Genomic DNA, 26591 nt, shown 5'->3' with positions numbered 1-26591 from the left:
TGTGGTTGCTCAAATGCAGTATTCTCTCTATATGTAAATACAGTGATAGAACAATCCACCCATAGCGGAATGTGTTACAGCAGAACTTGTGTGGAGCTTTATACTTTATTAATTCTACAGCTCTGCTGCTCACCAGAAGGTCAGGAGAGTGCGTCCTGACAGGAAGTAAAGAGACTGAAGAGTTCTGAGCGGCTCAAGAGACAACTTGAGAATAATCCTTTAAAAGTTCCAGTTCTTAGGAATGCACGTTGCAAGATAATCTTGAGCCTAAAACAGGCTAACAATCACCTGAACAAGCAAAATGCTCATCTATCAGCCGAAATGTAGCACGAAAAATCATCGTTGTCAGCAAAACACTGTCCTGTGTCAACAAAACTTGAACCGCTGAGAATAATGACAGATGCATTGTTAAATCAGATCTGCCCGTCTTTACCAAGCTATCATCAAGCTATTAAATGACCACCGGTAAATAATTAATGACACAAGTCAGGTGGTGTAAATGGACATTTGCTTTGTAGTGGTACGATAATGGCTCCAATGATTGCATATGTAGGATTATTATATAGTTCCATACAGCATAGCTGACAAGAAGAGAATACTACAACCACGTCCACTAAAACTAGCCTCTCACGTGCCGTTTGTCATCTAGTGTAGACCCCTCAGGTTGCCCAGAGGTTAAGGCCCCGTCTCACATAGCGAGATCGCTAGCGAGATCGCTGCTGAGTCACTAGTTTTGTGACGCAACAGCGACCTCAGTAGCGATCTCGCTATGTGTGACACGTACCAGCGATCAGGCCCCTGCTGCGAGATCGCTGGTCGTGTCGGAATGGCCTGGACCGTTTTTTGGTCGTTGAGGTCCCGCTGACATCGCTGAATCGGTGTGTGTGACACCGATCCAGCGATGTCTTCACTGGTAACCAGGGTAAACATCGGGTTACTAAGCGCAGGGCCGCGCTTAGTAACCCGATGTTTACACCCTGGTTACCAGTGTAAAAGTAAAAAAAAACAAACAGTACATACTCACCATCTGATGTCCGTCAGGTCCCTTGCCGTCTGCTTCCTGCTCTGAGTGCCGCCGTACAGTGAGAGCGCAGCACAGCGGTGACGTCACTGCTGTGCTGTGCTCTCACTGTATGGCGGCTCAGTCAGAGCAGGAAGCAGACGGCAAGGGACCTGACGGACACCGAAAGGCGAGTATGTACTATTTGTTTTTTTTGGTAACCAGGGTAAACATCGGGTTACTAAGCGCGGCCCTGCGCTTAGTAACCCGATGTTTACCCTGGTAACCCGGGTGCTGCAGGGGGACTTCGGCATCGTTGAAGACAGTTTCAACGATGCCAAAGTCGTTCCCCTGATCGTTGGTCGCTGGAGAGAGCTGTCTGTGTGACAGCTCCCCAGCGACCACACAACGACTTACCAACGATCACGGCCAGGTCATATCGCTGGTCGTGATCGTTGGTAAATCGCTATGTGAGACGGGGCCTTTAGTGTAATTCCTTTACACGGTTTTGCACATGAAGGCCATTATGCCAACAATGAATTGCTATAAGCAAAAACCTACAAAAGCGTCTGAAAGGTTTTTTGGCCCGAAAAGATAAAAATCAGCAGGTTGTTATCCAAAATGTGCAACAGGGGGTCTCTAATCCTGTAATTGGATGCAACAGCTTAACATTCTACTAACCATGGCAGTCCATTACTCTGAACCTGTGGTTCTCACCTGCCCCTGGAAACATCAGCAGGATGGTGTTCGCTGTGCGAATTTAACTTCCTAATTTTAGCAACTAGAAGAACTAATATTATGATATATACATATATACACACACACATATATACATACATAAATATATATATACTAGATGGTAGCCTGATTCTAACACATCGGGTATTCTAGAATATGTATGTAGTTTATTTATGAAGATTTTAGAATAATATATTGAATACACAGGATTCGGCCGGCCGCGACCAATTACCGAAGCGTGGTTCAAATCCCGTGCCAATTCACAGCCGGACTGCGCCTGTCGCTGATTGTTCGCGGCCGGCCATGTAGTATATAACAGCCCACGTAGTAAATAACACAGCCACGTAGTATATTGCACAGCCACGTAGTATATAGCACAGCCACGTAGTATATAGCACAGCCACGGAGTATATAGCACAGCCACGGAGTATATAGCACAGCCCACGGAGTATATAGCACAATCCACGGAGTATATAGCACAGCCCACGGAGTATATAGCACAGCCCATGGAGTATATAGCACAGCCCACGGAGTATATAGCACAGCCACGTAGTATATAGCACAGCCTACGGAGTGTATAACAGCCCACATAGCATATAACACAGCCACGTAGTTTATAACAGCCCACGTAGCATATAACACAGCTCACGTAGTATGTAACAGCCCACGCACGCAGTATATAACACAGCCCACGTAGTGTATAACAGGCCACGTAGTGTATAACACAGCCCATGTAGTGTATAACACAGCCCACGTAGTGTATAACACAGCCCACGTAGTGTATAACACAGCCCACGTAGTGTATAACAGGCCACGTAGTGTATTGCACAGCACACATAGTACATTGCACAGCCCACGTAGTACATTGCACAGCCCACGTAGTATATTGCACAGCCCACGTAGTATATTGCACAGCCCACTCAGTATATAGCAATGTGGGCATCATATCCCTGTTAAAAAAAAGAATTAAAATAAAAAATAGTTATATACTCACCTTCCGTTGGCCCCGGATCCAGGCGAAGCGGTTACTGACGCTCCTCACGCTCTCCGGTCCCAAGAGTGCATTGCGGTCTCGCGAGATGACATTGCGGTCTCGCGAGATGACGTAGCGGTCTCGCGAGACCGCTACGTCATCATCTCGCGAGACCGCAATGCATGGAGCGGTGACCGGAGCGTCGCGAGGAGCAGGAAAGGCCGATTCTGGATCCGAGGGGCCGACGGACGATGAGTATATAACGATTTTTAATTTTTTAAAATATTTTTAACATTAGATCTTTTAACTATTGATGCCGCATAGGCATGCTATATACTACGTGGGCTGTGTTATGTACTGCGTGGGTGGTGTTATATACTACATCGCTGTGCTATATACTACATGGCTGTGCTATATACTACGCGGCCGGCCGCGACCATCAGCGATATTGCTGCGGTATTTAAACACCGCTTCGGTGATTAGTCGTGCCCGGCCAACCGCGATCAGTCAGCGAAACGCAGTCTGGCCGCGAATTGGTGCAGGATTTCAACCACGCTTCGCTGATTGGTCGCGGCCAGCCGGGCGCGACCAATCAGCGATATTGGCGCGGAATTTAACCCCCACTCACAGCGCGACGTACATACATGCACACATATTCTAGAACTAGCTATTGAACCCGTTCTACGCCCGGGTGGCGAGCATTTATATTGGTATATGGTCTCCATCCTGGTATGTGCTACTCCATCCTGCATCCCCATCCTGTCATGTGCTCCCATCCTGCGCCCCCATCAGTGCGGGCGGCTGTGCTGAGTGCGGGCAGCTGTGCTGAGTGCGGGCGGCTGTATGTGGCTGTGCTGTGCGTGGGCGGCTGGGCGTGGCTGTGCTGGGTGCGGGCGGCTGGGCGTGGCTGTGCTGGGTGCAGGTGGCTGTGCTGGGTGCGGGCGGCTGTGCGTGGCGGTACTGAGTGCGGGCGGCTGTGCGTGGCTGTGCTGGGTGCGGGCGGCTGTGCGTGGCTGTGCTGGGTGCGGTGGCTGTGCTGGGTGCGGTGGCTGTGCTGGGTGCGGTGGCTGTGCTGGGTGCGGTGGCTGTGCTGGGTGCGGTGGCTGTGCTGGGTGCGGTGGCTGTGCTGGGTGCGGTGGCTGTGCTGCTCCATCCTGCGCCCCCATCCTGTCATGTGCTGCTCCACCCTATCATGTGCTGCTCCATCCTGCACCCCATCAGTGCGGGCGGCTGTGCTAAGTGCGGGCGGCTGTATGTGGCTGTGCTATGCGTGGGCGGCTGTGCGTGGCGGTGCTGAGTGCGGGCAGCTGTGAGTGGCGGTGCTGAGTGCAGGCGGCTGTGCGTGGCTGTGGGCGGCTGTGCGTGGCTGTGCTGAGTGCAGGCGGCTGTGCTGGGTGCGGGCAGCTGTGCTGGGTGCGGGCGGCTGTGCGTGGCTGTGCTGGGTGCGGCGGCTGTGCGTGGCGGTGCTGGGTGCGGGCGGCTGTGCGTGGCTATGCTGGGTGCGGCGGCTGTATGTGGCTGTGCTGTGCATGGGCGGCTGTGCGTGGCGGTGCTGAGTGCGGGCGGCTGTGCGTGGCGGTGCTGAGTGCGGGCGGCTGTGCTGGGTGCGGGCGGCTGTGCGTGGCTGTGCTGGGTGGGCGTGGCTGTGCTGGGTGCGGTGGCTGTGCTGGGTGCGGCGGCTGTGCTGGGTGCGGCGGCTGTGCTGGGTGCGGCGGCTGTGCTGGGTGCGGGCGGCTGTGCTGGGTGTGGCCGGCTGTGTGTGGCTGTGCTGGGTGTGGGCGGCTGTGCGTGGCTGTGCTGGGTGCGGCGGCTGTTTGTGGCGGTGCTGGGTGCGGCGGCTGTGCGTGGCTATGCTGGGTGCGGCGGCTGTGCGTGGCTATGCTGGGTGCGGCGGCTGTGCGTGGCTATGCTGTGCGTGGGCGGCTGTGCGTGGCGGTGCTGAGTGCGGGCGGCTGTGCGTGGCGGTGCTGAGTGCGGGCGGCTGTGCGTGGCGGTGCTGAGTGCGGGCGGCTGTGCGTGGCGGTGCTGAGTGCAGGCGGCTGTGCGTGGCTATGCTGAGTGCAGGCGGCTGTGCGTGGCTGTGCTGAGTGCAGGCGGCTGTGCGTGGCCGTGCTGGGTGGGCGTGGCTGTGCTGGGTGCGGTGGCTGTGCTGGGTGCGGCAGCTGTGCGTGGCTGTGCTGGGTGCGGTGGCTCAGGCTGTGCTGGGTGCGGGCGGCTGTGCTGGGTGCGGTGGCTGTGCTGGGTGCGGTGGCTGTGCTGCTCCATCCTGCGCCCCCATCCTGTCATGTGCTGCTCCACCCTATCATGTGCTGCTCCATCCTGCGCCCCCATCAGTGCGGGCGGCTGTGCTAAGTGCAGGCGGCTGTGCTGAGTGTGGGCGGCTGTATGTGGCTGTGCTGTGCGTGGGTGGCTTTGCGTGGCGGAGCTGAGCGCGGGCAGCTGTGCGTGGCGGTGCTGAGTGCAGGCGGCTGTGCGTGGCTGTGCTGGGTGCGGCGGCTGTGCGTGGCTGTGCTGGGTGCGGCGGCTGTGCGTGGCTGTGCTGGGTGCGGTGGCTCAGGCTGTGCGGTGGCTCAGGCTGTGCTGGGTGCGGCGGCTGTGCGTGGCTGTGGGCGGCTGTGCTGGGTGCGGTGGCTCAGGCCGTGCTGGGTGCGGTGGCTCAGGCCGTGCTGGGTGCGGTGGCTCAGGCCGTGCTGGGTGCGGTGGCTCAGGCCGTGCTGGGTGCGGTGGCTCAGGCCGTGCTGGGTGCGGTGGCTCAGGCCGTGCTGGGTGCGGTGGCTCAGGCCGTGCTGGGTGCGGTGGCTCAGGCCGTGCTGGGTGCGGTGGCTCAGGCCGTGCTGGGTGCGGTGGCTCAGGCCGTGCTGGGTGCGGTGGCTCAGGCCGTGCTGGGTGCGGTGGCTCAGGCCGTGCTGGGTGCGGTGGCTCAGGCGGTGCTGGCTGCGGTGGCTCAGGCGGTGCTGGCTGCGGTGGCTCAGGCGGTGCTGGCTGCGGTGGCTCAGGCCGTGCTGGCTGCGGTGGCTCAGGCTGTGCTGGGTGCGGTGGCTCAGGCTGTGCGCGGCGGTGCTGGGGGCCTGAGCAGGCGGGGACACCGGCGCGCTGTGGGGGTCAGGTGCCGGAGTCGCCGCTAGCTCAGGCCCCCGGCACTTGCTATAGTTACCTGGCCCTGATCCAGCGCTGCGCGCCGGTCTGTCTTCCGGGTCCTCTGCCTGTGACTGTTCAGTCAGAGGGCGGCGCGCATTAAGCGCGTCATCGCGCCCTCTGAACTGTGAACGTCACAGGCAGAGGATGTGGACCGGAGGACGGAGGGGCAGCGCGCAACGGAGGAACGGGACAGGTAAATATATCATACTTACCCTCCTGGCGGTCCCTGCTTCTCCGTTGGAGATCGCGGTGAGCGTTCAGTGTTTACGCATACCGCGATCTCCTGGGAGCGTCGCTCTGTGGGGCCTAGACTGCGCCGGCGCGTGCGCTTGCGCAGTCTATAGAGGCTTCGGACAGAGTGACGCTCCCAGCGTTATATTATAGATACCCAATGTGTTAGAATCGGGCCACCATCTAGTATATATTATTTTTTACACACACAATAATGAGATATATACATACACATATAGTGAGGATTCCCCACTGTATATTGTGCCTATCTATTAGTGGTAAGTGTGGTCGGATAAGTCGTTATCCGAACATGCTCTTGTCCTAATTGAGTATTTTCAGCGTTATCGGCTGCAAGTCTCGCAGCTGATCGACAGCCACAACACATGCAGGGGTTGCCTATATACACACACAGCTAGACTACATTGGCCAATCTGATCGCAGGTCGGCCGACAGCTCGAGGGCATATATTAGGTGGTCAGTTTGGGTCAGAAGACATATACAGGCTATGAAACAAGCATGTCTGCATTCTGCCTTACGCACTCCATGTAATGTATTCCGGGCACTGCAATACACATTGAGAAGCACACACTCAAATCTATGTGCACTACAATACCAGATCATCACTTACTTTCCCTTTGCAGATTTCCATTAAATTGATTGCATTAGAAATCGTATACCGTCTTATAGTGGAATCTTTGATTGCAGGTGTATAAATCAGCTCAAAAAAGATGCCTCTCTCTATGGCCTGGAATAGGAGACATTGTAATAAAATGCACAAATATAAGAAGAAAGGTTCGCCTATGTGAAATGCAATATTTCTGATAGTTTAACATTACATAGCCTATAGTCATATTTTCTAAGCACCAGATTGCAGGACATTGAACTACTTAGAAAACTTCAGCATCATTGTTCTTCTACAAATTATAAAAAATGACAACCAAGTAAGCCATTAAGTATCCAGGTGTAGGTTCTATTGTTCAACCAGAAAATAAAGGGCGTAGGGAGCTTAGAACCCAAATATAAAGTGAATAGATATGGACTGAGCACAATTCACATGTCCTGCTCAATACAACATTTTATTTTTAAAATCACATTAAAAACGGTTCAAATATTAACATATGAATATAGAAAAAAAAATTATAAAAAACAGGTTGGACAATAATACAACCATGAGGCGATAGATTATAATTTCCAAGGGGGAAATGCTGGCACGTGAGTGTAGTGTCCCAATGCATAAGTTAGTGTCAAAATAGCACATACCCCCTATATGTAGATGGGGAAGAGGAAAATGAATGTGCCACCAATCGAGAGATCATAACGTGTAGATGGAAATTACATCCAGATAAATCGAAGGGGGCATTTTTAGATTTAATGTGTCTTTGCTATGCAGATAGCATACCCATTCAGTGCACAGAATCATCACCTCTGACATACACACACTGTGCATCTGAACAGGGGCAAGAACGGTGCAGATGGCAGTAATTCACAGACAAGATTCCTCTTACCCATGTATTGTAAAGAGCTGGTGTGTCACACTGCGGCCCCCGACGCGCGTTTTGCTTTAGCTTCCTTGAGGGTCAGTGTGCTATGTGCATCTCATATGGTATATATATCCCTCTGGGTCCTCATGTTCAATGAGGGGATCGGAACACGCTCAACTGCATACAGCGAGCATATGAAGGCGGGACTTCCTCCGCATCAGGGGCCCCGGTGTGACGCACAGGCGTCCATCTACACTTTATGATCTCTCGATTGGTGGCATACTCATTTTCCTCTTCCCCATCTACATAGAGGGTATGTGCTATTTTGACACTTAATTTATGCATTGGGACACTACATTCACGTGCCAGCATTTCCCCCTTCGACATAATATTGCTCTCAAACTATTTTGGGAGCACCCCAAGTGGGGCTATAGTCCCCTCCCTAATCTGCAATTCTGGCTATGTATGTATATATTCTATTGTACAGAAAGACGACACAAAAGAAAAGGCAGAAGGAGGAAAAAACACACTGATACAATAGAACATTTTGCTTACAGAATTTATAGACGGCCTCTTGAAGAAAAATGGTGACTTTTCTGTTACGTTGATGCATATCATATCAACGTCTATGTTGGTGCATGCGGCCTGTCGCAAGAAGATAGAAGACATTTTAATGCTGGTTAAAAAAGTGTGTAAATGCAAAATGACTTATGTTCACTATGCATTAAATAATATAGCTCTTACAGATTTATATAGTCATTTAAATAGTCATCAGACTTTTGCCTTTCAAGCTGGCATCACGCTACTGCAGGCTATGCTGTAGTAGATGTAATCATGCCTTTCTGTCCCCTTTTTAGCTTTTCAGCAGTTATTTCTTACACTTGTTATATCATTAACTTGAGTCAATTAAGCCAGGGACGTAATGTTTGCAGTCACAGGGAAATGTGACTGTGTCCCCTTCCTGGAGAAAGGGGGCCCGCTAATGCTGGAGATTTTTTCAGCTGGATGCGCATTCTGGGACGCACATTCAGTTGAAATGTATTGCGAAACAGAGAGACACTGGTTCCCTGCACCACAACTGCAATACAAGCTGCTTGGCCTATCAGAGGCCAGCAGCTGATAATGGCGTGCCAGTTGCGGGACCATCTCCATATTAATGCCTATAGTTAGAATAGAATGTTATGCAAGCTCCTGTAGGTGACATGCGTAGGGGTCCCGTTACACTATAAGGGTATTTCCTCTAAAATAAATTATTCTAGTCTCCAGGATCATTATGATGCAGATCTTGAATATCAGAAGGAAATAGTTAAATTATTTTTTATAATATATACCGTATATATTTGTGAAAATGCCATAAATGTCCAAAATGGGGTTAACCCTTTAAGGAATTGCATATACAGTTAGTGAAGAGACATGGCAAAATCATAACACGCCTGTAATGCCGGTACGGTACTTAAGTTTATGAATAAGGAATAAAGACCCTGCAGCAAAGATACGTACATGGAACAGCTTTTCTGTGGTAGGATAAACGGCCACGATATCATACAGTCTGGTTACAGGGGAGGTGGATCTCTGTCAAAAGAAGGTTTCATGAGACACCATACACATGCAGATGTAGAACCGGAATGGGGCTGGCCAATACAGGAATCAGCATTAAAGTCATAACCATTTACTATCAGTAACAACCCTCCATACAATGATGGCTGTGCACGTCCGGCACACGCAGGGATGGGGAGAGTTTAGTGACAATGAGGAAAGTTTATCTACACGTGTAGCTGTTGCCAATAGCGACCAATTAAAGAAAAAAATGGCTTTTGCAGAAAGCAACCACTTAGCTTCTAGCTCCCAAAGGACAATTGCTTCTTTTCCTTTGCACAGGTTTTTCTACAATGTAAAACTCCATATGCACCAGTGGCCATTTTCTGTAATTTTCTCTCAGAGAAGTTACGGGGCCATTCACTTGCTACTTTACCCGGAAAAATTGCTAGAATTTCTAAAAGACGATCAATCGTACTGAAGGTTGGACTGTACATACCTTGGTTCATGAGAAACTGATGTTTTAAGGCAAGTGTTGGAAATGTCCACTGTTCACCTCCAAGCACGCCTGCATGCGCCATTCCATTGAATGTATTCTGTAGGAAGTCTGTGGTCGTAGCCTGAATTTCTCGCTGTATATTCTCTCGGACTGCCTGTAGTGTTATTGCTGCATAACCGACAGTTCAAATGGCCCCAAAGGAAAAAACCCGGCAATGACTAATTGTTTTCTCCTGATCGGGTCCTTTCAATTCCTGATCGACAGTGACTGTGCGGGTGAACACGACCTTTCTTGGCCGCTCGTTGACTTGTGGAATAGGACATGCCTGTCTCCTGGAGAAGTCGGAGCAATGAATTACGTGGAGATGCCAGAAGTTGCTCTTTCACACCTCCAATTGTTTCCTACGACATCCTCCATCGTCATCCAGTAATGTTCCAGGACATTTTAGCTTATTCACCAATGACAGATTACACGGTTTGGACGGCAGATTTCGAACGCCAATCTTTTTTAGAAAGTTACTTTGGCACCTCTTTAACCCCTTCAAGACATAGGATGTATATTTACGTCATGAGTCGTGGCTGCGACTTTAATGCGGGCTCTGATGCTGAGCCCGCAAATTTCCTCACACATGACAGCTGATTTTGTGGAAGGCGTTCATAGCGGATTGTGATTTCTGCTATATGTAGCAGTGCTGAAGCCCTACTATGCATAGCACGGGCTATCGGACGATCGCAGCTTTAAGTTTACTAAGAGGACTATTAAAGTTTAAAAAAAAGTTTTTAAACATGAAAAAAAATTAAAAAACCCCACAAAAGTTCAAATCATTCACCCCTTTGAACCATTGAAAATGAAAAAAAAACAAAAAACAAATATTTAGCATTGCTTCATTTAGAAATGTCTGATCAAAATATAAGATAAATTTATACAAATCTGTAAAAAGTAGAAGAAAAAAAATCAAAAACGCCACAATTATGTTTTTATGGGTTTTTTTTTAACAGGTGATCAAAACATTGCATCCACCCCAAAATGGTGTCAATAAAAATGTCAGCTAAGACTGCCAAAAATAAGCCCTCCCGCAGCCTCAGATCCCGAAAAATGGAAATGCTACAAGCTCTCGGAAAATGAACAAAACATTTTTTTTGTTTTCATACAAATTTTGTTTTTTGTTTCCACCAATTAAATAAAACTACACACATTTAATCTCCATACTCTTAGTGACCCTGGGAATCATATTACCAGGTTCAGTTTTACCCTATAGTGAACATGGTAAACAAAAAAAAACAAAAAAAATGGTGTAATTGCACTTTTTTTTTTTTTTTGCAATTTCTTTCTTCATTTTCCAGTGCACTATATGGTAAAATGAATGGCGCCATTCAAAAGTATAACTCGTCCTGCAAAAAAACTAGCCCTCACATGGCTGTATTGATGAAAGCATGAAAAAAGTTATGGCTCTTGGAAGAACGCGGAAACAAAAAAAAAATGGAAAACTGCTATGGCGTGAAGGGGTTAAGGACTCTGTTTGCATAATGAAAGCATGCTCCTCCAAGCTATCTGTACATTAACAAATGAAGAAATTCGTCAGGAGTGAAATGCAAGCCCCTGACGCACAGAAAGGGTGCACCAAGTCTCAGTGGAGATGACCGGTGGGCAACAAGTCGGAGAGAGGAGGTTTCTGGTCGCGGAGCTTCATTGCACTCTCACTTCTCATGAGCCCAAGTCTGTACAGTCCAAACTTCAGTACCGTCTGTCTTACAAGTTACAGAAATGTTTCTGGGTAAAGTAAAGAGCAAATATATAGTATAGTGCTGTGTGTAAGCCTACAAAGGATGCACAAATCCTATGTAAACTCAACAATGACATTGCAACACCAAGACATAATAGTCATGGAAATCTTGGGATGGACAGACTTTTTTAATATAGAAATTATGAAAAAAATGGAAACACCTTTAACACATCTGTATCGAGTATGAGTGTCACATGCAGAAGCTCCCGCACTCGCATGCTATTAAAGTAATTCATGGTCGTCTGCAGAATGTTCTGTGACGACAAGAGAACTTGGGCAAATCATCAAGATCCACTGCTGGCAGCTCCTTTTGTAACTGCCGACCAATGATGTTCCAGATGTGCACGATGGGAGACAAATCCGAAAACGTTGCAGGTCATGGTAGCAAGTTTCAGCAATTCAGGCTGCTCGCAGTGCCACAAGCAACATGTGGGCTGGCGTGGTATGTTGTAAAACGCCTCCTGGGTCAATAAGGGTCATCTTCATTGCGCTGCCCACGTGGTCTCCGGCTTATGGGATGCCACAGCCCTCCACTGTCACACTTGTGACATAAGAGCGAGATGTTACTCTTTGCACTAACACATACTTGACTGAGCCGTTCCCGCGTGGTAACATTATTCCGGGAATTGTACTTAGACAAGTCATCAATCTGGGGCTCCACACTGATTTATTAAATACAAGGGCTGCCCCCAAGCTGATGTCCTTCTGAAAAAAATCTCCCATAAAATAATCATTTGTGGGCGTATTTTCTTTAAATTTTGCTCTGTTCTATTCCTAAGATAATATTCCACCTGGATATTTATGAATAAATTGACAAGGTATTGTTGTGACCCCATACAGTAAGGTAGTTTTCGCTGACTAGACAGTGAGTGTTTATGGACACCCCCATCTGGTAACGCCCAGTTGTCAATTCCCTCCCAATTTTCAAGGAGGAATAACAAATATGGGCATAATGTAGAGTTGTAAGATGTACGTTTTTCCCTAAACAGTATGTCGGAAGAGTCGACATCCCCTAACACAAGCAAAATTCTTCAAATGCTTTATGATCTCCTCCAACACAAACAAAAAACAACCAAACAAAAAAAGCGCTACATACCAGTACATTGTAATGGGACGGATCCGACGCTTTAATTGTTAGCCTTGTAAGAATATTTATTGGTGATGCTTTACCCTGTAGGTTAAACAAAACGAGGAAATAAGATCAAAATACCGTCCATTCAAATGGGAAAGCGTCTGTACAGAAGAGAGGGGACTTTTGTCCACTGCATCAGGGCATAATGTGGCATGACTAAATTCAACCCCTACTCCCAACACATTTGGTCGGGCGATGGTAGAAAGGTCCCCACAAGTAAAATTGGATCAGCTGACAAATTGAAAGGGTTATTAACATATATAAATGTGAATTGTTGAATAGTGAATGTAAATACAAGCAATTTTTCAATGTACTGCTTGCTAAAATTTGCAGCTGTTCTTTCGATATTAACATTACTTTTGGTTACAACTTGTGGCTTTTGATATCGTCCCCGCTGCTAAACAGCAGACTAACGAACTAAAATAATATGGCTCCATAAATATTCACACCCTTAAACTAATACTTTGTTGACATACCTGTAGAATTTATGACTGCATTCAGTCTTTTTGGGTAGGGGTCTAGAATGGCACATCTAGAACTGGTGATCGTTGCACACACTTTCTTGCAGTAGCTCCAAATCTGACAGACTGAGGGCATCTCCTGTGTACAGCGCCCTCTTCAGGTCACTCACAGATTTTGAATGGGATACAGGTTTGGGCCATTCCCAAACCTAGATCTTTTGTTGATTTGGAGATATGCTAAGAGTCACTGTCATTCTGAAAGGTGAAATGCCTCTTCATTTTCAGCAGGTTTCAGGATTTACCACAAAATTGACTTATATTTGTAACTGTTCATAATCCCCCCCTTGACTAAAGCCCTATTTCCTGCTGTGAAAAGTAAGCCTCAAAGCATAATCTTGCCTCCAACATGCTTCACGGTGGGTATGGTGGTCTTTAGGTGATGTGCAGTGTGGGATTTGTGCTACACATACCTTTTGCAATTATGGCCAAAAAGTTCAACCTCAGGCAAGAGACCATAACATTTTCATACATAACATAGCCAGGCTTGGATGTTTTTCTTTGTGAGAAAACGATTCCCTCTCGTCATCCTATCTCATGCAGTGTGCAACTTGTACTTGACAGAAAATTCTGAAGCTTCTGTAAATGTTGCTGTAGGCATCTAGAAAGCCTCTTGGACCCATTTTCTTGTCTTTCCATCAATTTTTGAGGCACATACAGTTTTAAACTTGGCACAACTAACATTATCTATGCCACTTTTTGATGACCATGTTCAGTGTTCCATGGCATATCTAATGCTTTGATATTACCGTATATACTCGAGTATAAGCCGAGATTTTCAGCTCACTTTTTTGGGCTGAAAGTGACCCTCTCGGCTTATACTCGAGTCATTGTCAGCGGATGGGGGGGGGGGGGGGGATGAGAGAGTCGGCAGGGGAGCGGCGCGGTGACATACTCACCTGCCACCCGGTCACATACCGCTCATTAAAGTAATGAATATGCGTCCACATTCATTACTTTAATGAGCGGTACCACATGACCGCTGAACACAGGAAGATGCCGCCGGAGACCATCTGACAGTGAGACGCTGCCAGGGACCGCGCCGGGAGCAGGTGAGTATATCAGGGGAGGGGGAGCATTGCGCGATAGTCACCTTCCTCGTTCCATCGCTGCGCGCTGCTCTGTCTTCCGTCCTCTGGCTGTGACTCTTCAGGTCAGAGGGCGCGATGACGTGATTAGTGTGCGCGAGTGTGAACGAGGAAGGTGACTATCGCTGGTGCCGGGGGCCTGAGCGAAGCGAGGTGAGTATGTGATTTTTTTATTTTAATCGCAGCAACAGCATATGGGGCAAATGTGTGGAGCATTGTATGGTGCCACAATATATGGAGCATTGTATGGGGCCAGAATACATGGATCATCGTATGGTGCCACAATATATGGAGAATTGTATGGAGCATCGTATGGGGCCACAATGTATGGAGAATCTTATGTGGCCACAATGTATGGAGCATCTTATAGGGCATAATGTGTGGAGTATCTCTTGGGGTATAATGTGTGGAGCATCTTATGGGACCATCAACCTTTATGCAGCATTATATGGGGCATATTTTAATATGGAGCATTATATGGGGCATATTTTGTATGGAGCATCTTATGAGGCCCATCATGAACTGTATGGAGCATTATATGGGGCTCCTGATTCAATATGGATATTCAAAAACACTTAACCTACTGATGTCTCAATTAATTTTACTTTTATTGGTATCTATTTTTATTTTTGACATTTACCGGTAGCTGCTGCATTTTCCACCCTAGGCTTATACTCGAGTCAATAAGTTTTCCCAGTTTTTTGTGGCAAAATTAGGGGGGGTCGGCTTATACTCGGGTATATACGGTATGTTGTCCCCTTCTGCCAAATATCTTTCAAGAATGAGATCCCTTTGCTGTGTTTAAAGCTGTTTACAGGCCATGGCTTTTTCTGTAAAATGTAACTAAAGAAAGTCAGGAAAATCCTACTAGAACAGCTAATTTATATGGGGTTAATAAAATCACTGTAAATGATGGCAGCTGTGCACTGACTACTATTGGGCATGAGCTAAACTGTGATTGGCTAATTCTGAACAGAACCAAATTATAAGAGGAGTATTCACACTAATGCAATCACATTATTTTAGATTTTTACCTGCCCCCTCTAAATAATCTCAGTTTAATCCTCAATGGATTTGTACAGATTATAGGTGACATTAACCCCTTCATGACGTACGTGTCCCTCCCTTGGATGCAGACACACACAGTGCTCGCATCTTTCCCCACACTTGATGGCTGATTTAATTAGCCATCAAGTGCCTCTAACAGCTGCAGGTGGAACAGAGATCCACCCGTGGCTGTTATCCTGTTTGATGCCGCTGTCAATCACTGACAACATAATTTAACACGTGAAAACAGGAAGCACGTTATTGATCCTGCCCATCGGAGATCCCGCCCTGTGATCACAGGGCTCCATGGGTTGACATAACATCCGGTGGGGTTTGCTGAAGACCCCTGTGCCCGTCATCACTATCCTCCTGTGAACAATGGCCAGTGTTCATGGAAGATCCTGATTTCTGCTATGCATAGCAGGGCTGATTTTTTTTTTCTTGACTATGCATGCACCATCTTGTTATGCTGTGATGTAATACCTGTACTGTAGGCGGTGATGGAAACAGATCTTTAATTGATATAGGTTTCGCAATCTCCTAAAACAAACCAGATATACAAATTAAAAACATTATAAGAAAGGGACTTTATTTTTGTCTTAACAGTACAGAATTTCCTGCGCACTCTACAAATAGGATCGCACTAGTGATGAGCGAACGTCGTAGGATAAGGTGTTATCTGAGCATGCTCAGCTGCTATCTGAGTATCTTGGGTGTGCTCAAATACGTTTGAGTCCCCTTGGCTGCATGTCTTGTTGCTAACAAATGGGCAATCCCTGCATGTGTTTTGCAGCCTCAGGGAATCAAACATATTATTCGAGTACATCCAAGATACCTGGATAACACCTTATCTGACCACGTTCGCTCATCACTAGACAACACTCTTCTTTACTACGTCGTATTAGAAGTGTGGGTACAGGTAAGGGGAAAATACAAACAAGTGTAGGAGATTTCAGAGAATTCATTGCATCTTTCTCCACAATGTGGTTATTTAGAATTCTACGGAACTGGTACTAACAATTTGATATTCTTTCTTCCAAGTTACATTCAGTGAAGAAACATTGTTTGCATTTTCCCTTCCTGCATGAACGCCTGTGATTGATATAGATTGCGCAGAGAAAAACATTTACAAAAAAATTCAAACAACCTATTTTACTTAATGGGTGCAGATAATCTGCAACATCAAAAAACTCACCAACGAAAGCTCATCATGGGAACAGAGTCTAAGACGTGCTTTTTAATAAGAAAAAAACATTGCTCAAAAGTGTGTGCACGTCTTCTAGTCCGGAGCCAGCTTCCTGTGATGGAAGAGAACGCCGACACCGCGTCCTCCCCCATCACTGAGAAAACTGCTCTCTACTCCTGCACCAGACCAGTGTGCGAGTCTAAATCTGCATTTAGCAAAATGGTATGGAAGCAAGCATATTCAGATAAGTGATTATAAATTACCAGTATAACATCCCAGAGCTCAGGATAAACCAATATGCATCAAGGAGCAGTAGGAACCAGCTGCCAAAACATAATATAAGAAAAAAAGAAGAAACCAACAGCCATAAAAGTCCCATAAAAAGTAAATTTTATTAATACAAATAATTAAAACCACCAGACAAGACAGGCAGTATGGCACAGGGAAATAGGCACACGCTAAACACGGCCAAACATTACGGACCAGGACACCAACCCATAGCCTGACCACATGCAATGGTAGGATGTATTATAGTAAATACCCATGACTACTAAGGAAAAATACAATAGGACAATGCCACAGCATGGAAATCATGTGAATCTCATAACAGTATAGCTACCATATCAGCATATTTCACATACCTAACACATGCAGAATGGACAGACAGGGTAGGCGACCGGACCTGACCCCGACGCGCGTTTCGGAGCGGACTGCTCCTTCATCACCTCCTGATGAAGGAGCAGTCCGCTCCGAATCGCGCGTCAGGTCCGGTCGCCTATCCTGTCTGTCCATCCTGCATGTGTTAGGTATGTGAAATATGCTGATATGGTAGCTATACTGTTATGAGATTCACATGATTTCCATGCTGTGGCATTGTCCTATTGTATTTTTCCTTAGTAGTCATGGGTATTTACTATAATACATCCTACCATTGCATGTGGTCAGGCTATGGGTTGGTGTCCTGGTCCGTAATGTTTGGCCGTGTTTAGCGTGTGCCTATTTCCCTGTGCCATACTGCCTGTCTTGTCTGGTGGTTTTAATTATTTGTATTAATAAAATTTACTTTTTATGGGACTTTTATGGCTGTTGGTTTCTTTTTTTTTTCTTAAATCTGCATTTAGTCTGCATATGTAGCAGAGCTGTGTGCATGTCTATAAGCACCTATGTAGCAGGGCTGTGTACGTGTCTGTAGGTGCCTATGTAGCAGAACGGTGTATCTATAGGCACCTATGTAGCAGAGCTGTGTGCGTGTCTATAGGCGCCTATGTAGCAGGGCTGTGTGCGTGTCTATAGGCGCCTATGTAGCAGAGCTGTGTGCATGTCTATAAGCGCCTAAGTAGCAGAGCTGTGTACGTGTCTGTAGGTGCCTATGTAGCAGAACGGTGTGTCTATAGGCACCTATGTAGCATAGCTGTGTGTGTATCTATAGGCGCCTATGTAGCAGAGCTGTGTGCGTGTCTATAGGAGCCTATGTAGCAGTGCTGTGAGCGTGTCTATAGGCGCCTATGTAGCAGAGCTGTGTGTATCTATAGGCGCCTATGTAGCAGAGATGTGTGTGTGTTTGTCTAGGTGTGCATATGAGCAGAGCTGTGCGTAATACACACAAACTACATAATAATGATCTCCCTTTTCTACGCTAGTTTATTAAAATTAGTAATAATGACCCCTCCACATTATGACCCCTCCACATTACACCACCAAGGAAGTTTTAATTAGTAAGAAAAGGAGATTTTTGTTTACTTACCGTAAAATCTTTTTCTCCGAGCCAATCATTGGGGGACACAGACCGTGGGTGTTATGCTGCTGCCACTAGGAGGACACTAAGTGATACAAAGAAAGTTAGCTCCTCCCCTGCAGTATACACCCTCCTGCTGGCCCTCAGCTAACCAGTTCGGTGCAAAAAGCAGTAGGAGAACAGTAACAACATATTAGCTTACAGCATGTCATATTATATATGAGAGTATAGCATATCGGATTGTAAAAACAAGCATAAGCCAATACTAGGGTGGGAGCTGTGTCCCCCAATGATTGGCTCGGAGAAAAAGATTTTACGGTAAGTAAACAAAAATCTCCTTTTCTCCTACGCCTCATTGGGGGACACAGACCGTGGGACGTACCAAAGCAGTCCCTGGGTGGGGACAACATCAGATCAGGCTCTGTGTAACCGCTACTTACAAGTGCGCCACCGCGGCCTGCAGAGTCCGCCTGCCCAGAGTCACATCTGTGGAAGTCTGGGAATTATAATGCTTCAAGAATGCATGCGGACTGGACGAATCCGCAAGCTTGCAGGCGTGTCTTGTTGACGCCTGGTGCCTGGAACCCACGATAGACGGGGAGATAGGCTGTCATCTAACACGGAAGGACTACTGGATGGTGAAAGAATACACCAGGCTAAATGGCCGATGGAGACGGCCAAACCCTTCCTGTAAAAGTCAGGAAGCCTTCCTCTTACCGGTAGGAAACCCAAGATACAGTGTCCAACCTTCGGAAGGACGCCGTCCTCAAGACATACCTACTCAGAGCACTTGCTCTGTCCGGAATATGGGGACCTCATTCCATTTTGTGGAGTGATGCCAAAAGAGATGAGGGAGGAACTATGCCCTCATGACAGTAGTAATACAATACCACCTTGGTAACTAGGGACAGGGAAGGCTTGAGGACAACCTTGAAGGAAATAAGAGAAAAAAGACTGAAAAAGACCCGTTAGCACCGAAGACTCGTCAGGATGAGGATATCGCCGAGAGAAAAGGGGGGCAACCTTCCCTAAGAGAATAGATCCCAGTGATCTAACGGTATGCAAAAGGGAAGAATTACATGTGAAAAACATCCTGCGAGGTGGTCCCTACTTGCAGTTTTGTTGCAGAAATACAGAAAGCTACCAGCTCCGCAAGCGAACTGACGTGGTCAGTACGGATTTCCGAGGATCACTGGGGCCCTTTCTGCTTCTGAAAAGCTTTCGGAAGTGGAAACTGGTACCACGGAATAACCGGAGCATGCAGTGCGAAGGCTCCTGGATCTCGAGGCCGAACAACCAACTCCAGTACACCGGCGATCAGTCAGGACGCCATCCGAGCTACAACTGTAGAGCTCCAGTGAAGGCGGGTCTGATGGAATACTTCCGGTGAAGTTCCCACTCACTTGAGGTGAAACCCTGACGGCTAAATATGTTCGCAGCCCAGAGTTCTACTTCTGGGATATGAACTGCCAAGATCACCGAGTGATAGATCTCGGCCCATGTGAGGTACTTTGGCCATGGTGCTTGAACGTGGGTACTCGCTAGATGATTGACGTATGACAGCCGTGGCGTTGTCCAATTGAATTCGGATGGGTTGACCCGCCATAAGGAGTGGACCTACTATAGGACTACCCTTGAGATCTCCAGAGCAATGATCGGGAGAAGAGGACTGGCATTGGAAGTTACTAGTAACCATGGAACCGGGAGAAAAAACTCCGGATGAAGAAGGAGCTCAGAGACTATCGTCTGAAAAGCTGCTTGACTTGCTGAAAACTAACGAAGCAAAGGAAACTGTTTCCATTGTCGTCTCCGTTGTTTTTTTTTTTTTTTTTTTTTTTTGGAACCCTCCCAGTAAATCAAATGAAATGAGGGGGGGGGGAGTGAGCAAGAGCGCGAGCTCCCTGTTGAAAAACCATGACCTTGTCTGGAGGGAGATTTACCACCCTTCTGGAAGAATACTGGATCATCCTCAAAAAAGGATATCTGCTGGGCTGGAAATGAGGAGTAGTCTACGTCTAGCCACCAGCCCAGGTGAGAGGGTATCGCAAGTGATATAGACGACTTAGGGTAGTCCTGCAAGGGTGGGTAAACAGTCGGTCAAACAGGATAGGACGACCACGCCTCTAGGGAATTTTTGAAGAGGTTAGGCATCCCGAATGTCGATGGATGCCCGAAATTGCACCTTTTTTGTTGAAGTAATGGCTGAGCGGATGAAACTCCATTCGAAGAAGAACCTTGTGAAAAGATTGTTAGAAGTTTGAGGTCCGGAATCGGTCCTACTTATCGTTCCACCTCTTAGTAACCAAGATCCCTTAGATCTAGACTGTCCTGGACAACCCTTTCATTGTTGGTCGGGGCTGCGGAAACGTACGATTGTTCGTTAGTCTCCCGCTCAAAAATATGATTGACCAGCTGAACTGTCTTCAGGAAAGGGATCAGGAAAGGGATACTGGTGTGAATCGAAGTAGTTAAGGGCTCTAGCATCCATGCGGCGGATAGGGAGATTAAAGGGCTGGACCCGTAGCTGCCAAACGGAACAAACCAGATGTGCTATTTGACAGATCGTGGCATTTTTAATTGAGGACATATCGGGCAGGGATACTGGTAGGTAAACCACAGGAGATTGTACCCGGTTAATCTGCCGAGTGGCAGAATGCGCCGCTGCTTCCAGCAGGTCATTGCAGAGTTAAAAATTAGGAGCCTCGATCCACCATCCTCTTAACAAGGAAGTGGAGAGGGAAATACGCCTACTTGCATCTTCTGTTAAATAGTGGTGATGCAGAGGGGGGTGCTCAGACGCCCGAAAAAAGGGATGCCTCTGTACATCCACAGAGTGCAAGTCTCCGGGTGGACAGGACAGGCTGTCTGGCGTTAGGCCTGGACCTTCGAGTGCCCGTCTGTAGATGGTGTGGAGAGACCGGCGACCTTTAAAGTGCCTGTCGCCGTTAAAAATCAGACCAGGCATAGCGTCCCGCGTAGAGGCTTCTGTCCAGTGAATCGCATATCCGGACTGGATGGCAAAAGCTCTACGAGGGAGTTTAGGCTGAGGGAACTAGTTACACTGGGATAAACTGGGATCAGCGGCAGAGGGCTCCTCATTTATGACCAGTTTCGGATTGGTCATGGTGCCCTCAAGACCAGGGAATACTGGTCGTGTGCCGTTAAGACCAGGGAAAACTGGTCGTGTGCCTTTAAGACCAGGGAATACTGGTCGTGTGCCTTTAAGACCAGGGAATACTGGTCGTCTGCCTTTAAGACCAGGGATTACTGGTCGTGTGGCTTTAAGACCAGAGAATGCTGGTCGTGTGCCTTTAAGACCAGGGAATACTGGTCGTGCGCCATTAAGACCAGGGAATACTGGTCGTGTGCCTTTAAGACCAGGGAAAACTGGACGTGTGCCTTTAAAACCCGGGAATTCTGGTCACGCGCCCTTAAGACCAGGGAATACTGGTCACGTGCCTGTAAGACCAGGGAATACTGGTCACGTGCCTTTAAGACCAGGGGATACTGGTCACGTACCCTTAAGACCAGGGGATACTGGTCACGTACCCTTAAGACCAGGGAATACTGGTCACGTGCCTTTAAGACCAGGGAATACTGGTCACGTGCCTTTAAGACCAGGAAATACTGGTCACGTGCCTTTAAGACCAGGAAATACTGGTCACGTGCCTTTAAGACCAGAGAATACTGGTCGTGTGACTTTAAGACCAGGAATACTGGTCATGCGGGTTAGGTAAAATCTCGCAGCGAGCGAGAAGCGCCAATTTAGGGGGCGGAGCTACAGGCACGACATGGGCGGAGCCTCGAAACTTCCATGATAGGCCCCAGCCGGGGCGTAAATTTCTGCAGCCGGCGTCAGCGTAAAAGTTAGGGGTGGTCACCCGTTGCTCGAGAAAATTGAGCGCTTCCGCGTCAGGCGCTAAGCGCCAGGAAAAAAGGCTAAGCCGCCTTGAGGCGACACAGTGCGCTTCTGTACCACATCGGCTGAAGCCGGGAGCAAAATTTGTTAGCCGACTGGAGCGTTACCTCAGGGAGGTGGCCACAGGGAAGTCTGAGACTGCCTGTCAATATCCCGCTGCAGAAGCCCATTGCTGGCAGAATCCACTTACCAACGGTGCGCGTCCCGGCATGGAGCCGCCGCGGATGTCGGGTATTGCAGCGTGGACGGTGCAGGGATAGAGAGATAAACCTCAATCCATCATCCCTTTGTTAAGGAGGTGGAGAGGAACCGTCCGCCTCCTTGTCCGCTTTCACAGTGGTGGAGGAGGCTGCCCGGACCATGGAGGGGGGCTTCTGTACATCCACGAAGTTCAGCCCATCGGGACCATGAAAGCACCTCCGCTCCTGAAAAGGATTTCAACTGCGGCCTAGTCCGGCTGCAAAAGCCGGGGACTAAATTTATGGAGCCTGCCGGTGGAGCGCGTCGGCGGGCCGCGCGCCGAATGATTGCCGCTGGCGTACTGGCCAGTGGCACCCCCAGGACCGCATCTTCCAGGCAGGCAGCGTGAGGAAGCATGGCCCCCGAGATCTGCAGGGCGCCTCTCGTCCCAGACGAGAAGCGCCGATCTAGGGGGGCGGGGTTACGGCCGTGGGAGGGATCTGCCCACTGCGGCCTACTCCAGCTGAAAAGCCGGGGACTAAATTTCCAGCCTGCCTGGGGATGCGCGGCGGCCGCAACAGAGCGACGCTAACCGCCGCAGTTCCCGACCGCCGGCGCCTGTCCCCAGGGGCTCTGCCGCAAGTACTGCCGGCGCCTACCCCATAGAGGCCACTGCGGCCTACTCCGGCTGAAGAAGCCGGGGCCTAAATTTATGGGCCCTGCCGACGATGTGCGGCGGCGGCCGCGACGGAGCGCCGCCGAGCACCACCGACCACCGGTCGGCGGTGCCTCTCCCTGGGGACCCAGACTGCATCGCTGCCGCTGAGGGGGAGCAGGGGGGAGTCCCCAGAAGGTACTTACAGCCGCCATCCCGGATCTCACAGGTCTGCTGGGCGCTTCTGTGAGTCTGTAAGCTCAATCCATGCACCCTGGATGGGGATGGAGAGGCCCCTGATGCATCTCTGTAGCAGAGGGGGGCTGCGGCACAACATCCCCTCCGGACTGCCTACGTCTCCAAATTACATCGCTGTAATGCAGGGTCCTGGAGGGGGTTGGGGGAAATCGGGACCAAAAAAGGAACCGTTGCCCTGGCGCAAACTTTTTTCGTGCGCCATACGTCGCAGGAGAGGGACGGGGAGGTATACTCGCCGTGCTCGCCTGTTGTTGGTTCGGGGGAGAGCGGACCTTATGAAAAAAAGGACCCGTCGCCCCCTTCACTCCGTTAAATAAAAAATTAAAAATTTACATAAAATTAAAAAATCAAAAATTAAAACAAAGATGGGGTCTGGGAAAAAAGACCCAAGTGCCTCCTAAGACACTAAGCAAGAACTGGTTAGCTGAGGGCCAGCAGGAGGGTGTATACTGCAGGGGAGGAGCTAACTTTCTTTGTATCACTTAGTGTCCTCCTAGTGGCAGCAGCATAACACCCACGGTCTGTGTCCCCCAATGAGGCGTAGGAGAAACATGTTTTTCCTATTTTCTGCAGTCTAAACCTAGGTTATGTCTTATGATTATGTGCGGTCTTATTTCTAGTCTGAAAAATATAATATAGTAAAGGTGAGCTTAATGTTTAATCAGCAGGAAACATTAAAAAAAAAAAAAAAAACTATAAAAAAAAAATGACTTGGCACTACCTTGGGCCCCGTTGACTTCTATTATGTGATAAATCGTGTTCTCTGATCAGGTTGCGTTTCCTTATTCCATGAGGAGGTGCAGTTTCCCCTCCTTACTTGTACCTTACGTGACGCAATAAATAAGACTTTTTACTATATTTGGAGAGCGCCCCTGGAAATTCTTCAACCTTGATGTGAATGTTTGCAGCATTTTCACACAGGTGACAATGGCCACATGGAAAAAAAAAAAGTAGCGCAACCAGATAATCTTCATTGGATAATAGAAGTCGACAGGATCCAAACGTAGTGCCAAGTCCTTTTTGTGACTTTTTGTCATGGGAGTAATTATTTTTCCTGTGTTAGATATCACGATATGAATCTTACCACTTTCTTCTTTTCAAATTCTGCTACATGGTTGATGGCAACAGCGGAGTAACCGACTGCAAGGGTGAAAGAGAGAGTAATAAGATGAAAGGTTTGAATGACGATTGGTCTGAAAATATTTGGGGCCTGTACCTACCTAGACAATCCATGGACCTCTATGGGGTCTGTATATTAGGACAGAATACTATGGTAAAATCAGCCAACATTAAAGGGAACCTGTCACCCCCCAGGCGTTTGTAACTAAAAGAGCCACCTTGTGCTGCACTAATGCTGCATTCTGACAAGGTGGCTCTTGTAGTTCGGGTCCCTGCACACACTGAAATAATCGCTTTAGAAGTTTGTCCCTCATACCTGTGAAATCGCCAGGGGGGCAGGTCTTTCCCCCCTAATCCAGAGGCCTCACAGCCGTCACTTATGGACTCTGCGAGCCGGGTGCCGCCTCCTCTTCCTTCAGTAGCGTCCCTGGCGCCTGCGCTGTAAGTTCGAAGGGCAGCGCAACTGCGCATGTCCGAAAAAAAAAAATAACAGTGCAGGCGCCGGGGACGCTACTGAACGAAGAGGAGGCGGCGCCCAGAGGCCATGATTGACGGCTGTGAGGCCTCTGGATGAGGGGGGAAAGACCTGCCCCTCTGGCGATTTCACAGTATGAAGGACAAATTTCAAAAGCGATTATCGCAGCGTGGGCAGGGACCCGAACTAAAAGAGCCACCTTGTCAGAATGCAGCATTACTGCTGCACAATGTGGCTCTTTTAGTTACAAATGCCTGATGGGGCGGTGACAAGGTTCCCTTTAAGGATATGTAAAGCCAGTGTTAAGGCCTCTTTCACACTTCCGTCTTTTGTCTCACGTCGAAATCCGTCGAGTTTTTTAAAAAAACAGGATCCTGCAAATTTTTCTGCAGGATCCTGTTTTTTCCCATAGACTTGTATTAGTGATGGATTGTGACAGATGGCCGTTTCATCCGTCGTGCTCTGGATCCGTTGGAAAATAGCGTTCCGTCGTGGAGAGAAAACGTTCAGAGGAAAATCGGTCAGTGACGGGTCCTGCGCTGTCCGTCGTTGGCTACAATGGAAGCCTATGGACGCAGAATCTGTCTCTCTCTCTCGTCCCCGGAATACCAAGTTCCATATCTACAGCTACATGCTCAGCCGACGCATTCGTCATAACACTGGGTGCGTTGCCTCCGTTGTATCACTATTTTACCGACATCCATCGTCGGCAAGTCTTCCCGACGCATTAGGACGGGACACTGCCGACGAAGTGTGAAAGAAGCCTAACCTGCAGACTAAAAGGCAGTTAACAGATCAGTAAACAGCAGCTTGTAAAATGTGAACGTTCTGACATAACGCTTCTACCTCCTACCTGTGTCTCGGTACATTAGCCAAGCCAGGCCCCTTCTCTCTGCCTAAAGGCCCCGTGTCACATAGCGAGATCGCTAGCGAGATCGCTGCTGAGTCACAAGTTTTGTGACGCAACAGCGACCTCAGTAGCGATCTCGCTATGTGTGACACGTACCAGCGACCAGGCCCCTGCTGCGAGATCGCTGGTCGTGTCGGAATGGCCTGGACCTTTTTTTGGTCGTTGAGGTCCCGCTGACATCGCTGAATCGGTGTGTGTGACACCGATCCAGCAATGTCTTCACTGGTAACCAGGGTAAACATCGGGTTACTAAGCGCAGGGCCGCGCTTAGTAACCCTATGTTTACCCTGGTTACCAGTGTAAATGTAAAAAAAAACAAACACTACATACTCCCCATCTGATGTCCGTCAGGTCCCTTGCCGTCTGCTTCCTGCTCTCACTGACTCCCGACCGTACAGTGAGAAGTGAGAGCACAGCAGTGACGTCACCGCTGCGCTCTGCTCTCACTGTACGGCGGCTCAGTCAGAGCAGGAAGCAGACGGCAAGGGACCTGAACACCGAAAGGTGAGTATGTAGTGTTTGTTTTTTTTGGTAACCAGGGTAAACATCGGGTTACTAAGCGCGGCCCTGCACTTAGTAACCCGATGTTTACCCTGGTTACCCGGGTGCTGCAGGGGGACTTCGGCATCGTTGAAGACAGTTTCAACGATGCCGAAGTCGTTCCCCTGATCGTTGGTCGCTGGAGAGCGGTCTGTGTGACAGCTCCCCAGCGACCACACAAAGACTTACCAACGATCACGGCCAGGTCGTATCGCTGGTCGTGATCGTTGGTAAATCGCTATCTGAGACGGGGCCTTTAGCAGGGATTCACATATTATTGGGTATTACTAATTTTTTTTTTTTTTTTTAAATGTATGGCATATCCACAGGATAATCATGTCCCACCCTCGGGACACATTCCCATCTCCAGAATGGAGGTCTCCCGATGCCCACCACATTCAGGCAGAGAATAAATGGCGGTGTCCGCACTTCTATGGGAGTTAGCTGAGT

At 48.5% G+C, this 26591-nt stretch overlaps 2 protein-coding genes across 3 annotated transcripts in view; one reads left to right on the top strand and one right to left on the bottom strand.

Annotated features, from left to right (window-relative positions):
• The window catches only part of LOC143769907 (intelectin-1-like), a 128556-nt gene that overhangs the window by 11416 nt on the left and 90549 nt on the right, over window positions 1-26591 (top strand). The window lies entirely within an intron of this gene.
• Window positions 1-26591, bottom strand: part of RPP30 (ribonuclease P/MRP subunit p30) — a 49201-nt gene that overhangs the window by 19607 nt on the left and 3003 nt on the right. For both annotated transcript variants that reach the window (XM_077258951.1, XM_077258952.1), the window contains exons 3-8: window positions 24182-24237; window positions 15648-15704; window positions 12476-12550; window positions 9062-9133; window positions 8117-8206; window positions 6709-6825 (exon numbers count right to left, since the gene is read on the bottom strand). In XM_077258951.1, coding sequence (XP_077115066.1) covers window positions 6709-6825; window positions 8117-8206; window positions 9062-9133; window positions 12476-12550; window positions 15648-15704; window positions 24182-24237 — 467 coding nt within the window. The remainder of the gene's footprint in view (window positions 1-6708; window positions 6826-8116; window positions 8207-9061; window positions 9134-12475; window positions 12551-15647; window positions 15705-24181; window positions 24238-26591) is intronic.

The sequence above is a fragment of the Ranitomeya variabilis genome, chromosome 4 (assembly GCF_051348905.1).
Source record: "Ranitomeya variabilis isolate aRanVar5 chromosome 4, aRanVar5.hap1, whole genome shotgun sequence".
Taxonomy (NCBI): Eukaryota; Metazoa; Chordata; class Amphibia; order Anura; family Dendrobatidae; genus Ranitomeya; species Ranitomeya variabilis.
Note: the sequence above shows the minus strand (reverse complement) of the source record. Positions and strands in the feature narration are given on the sequence as shown.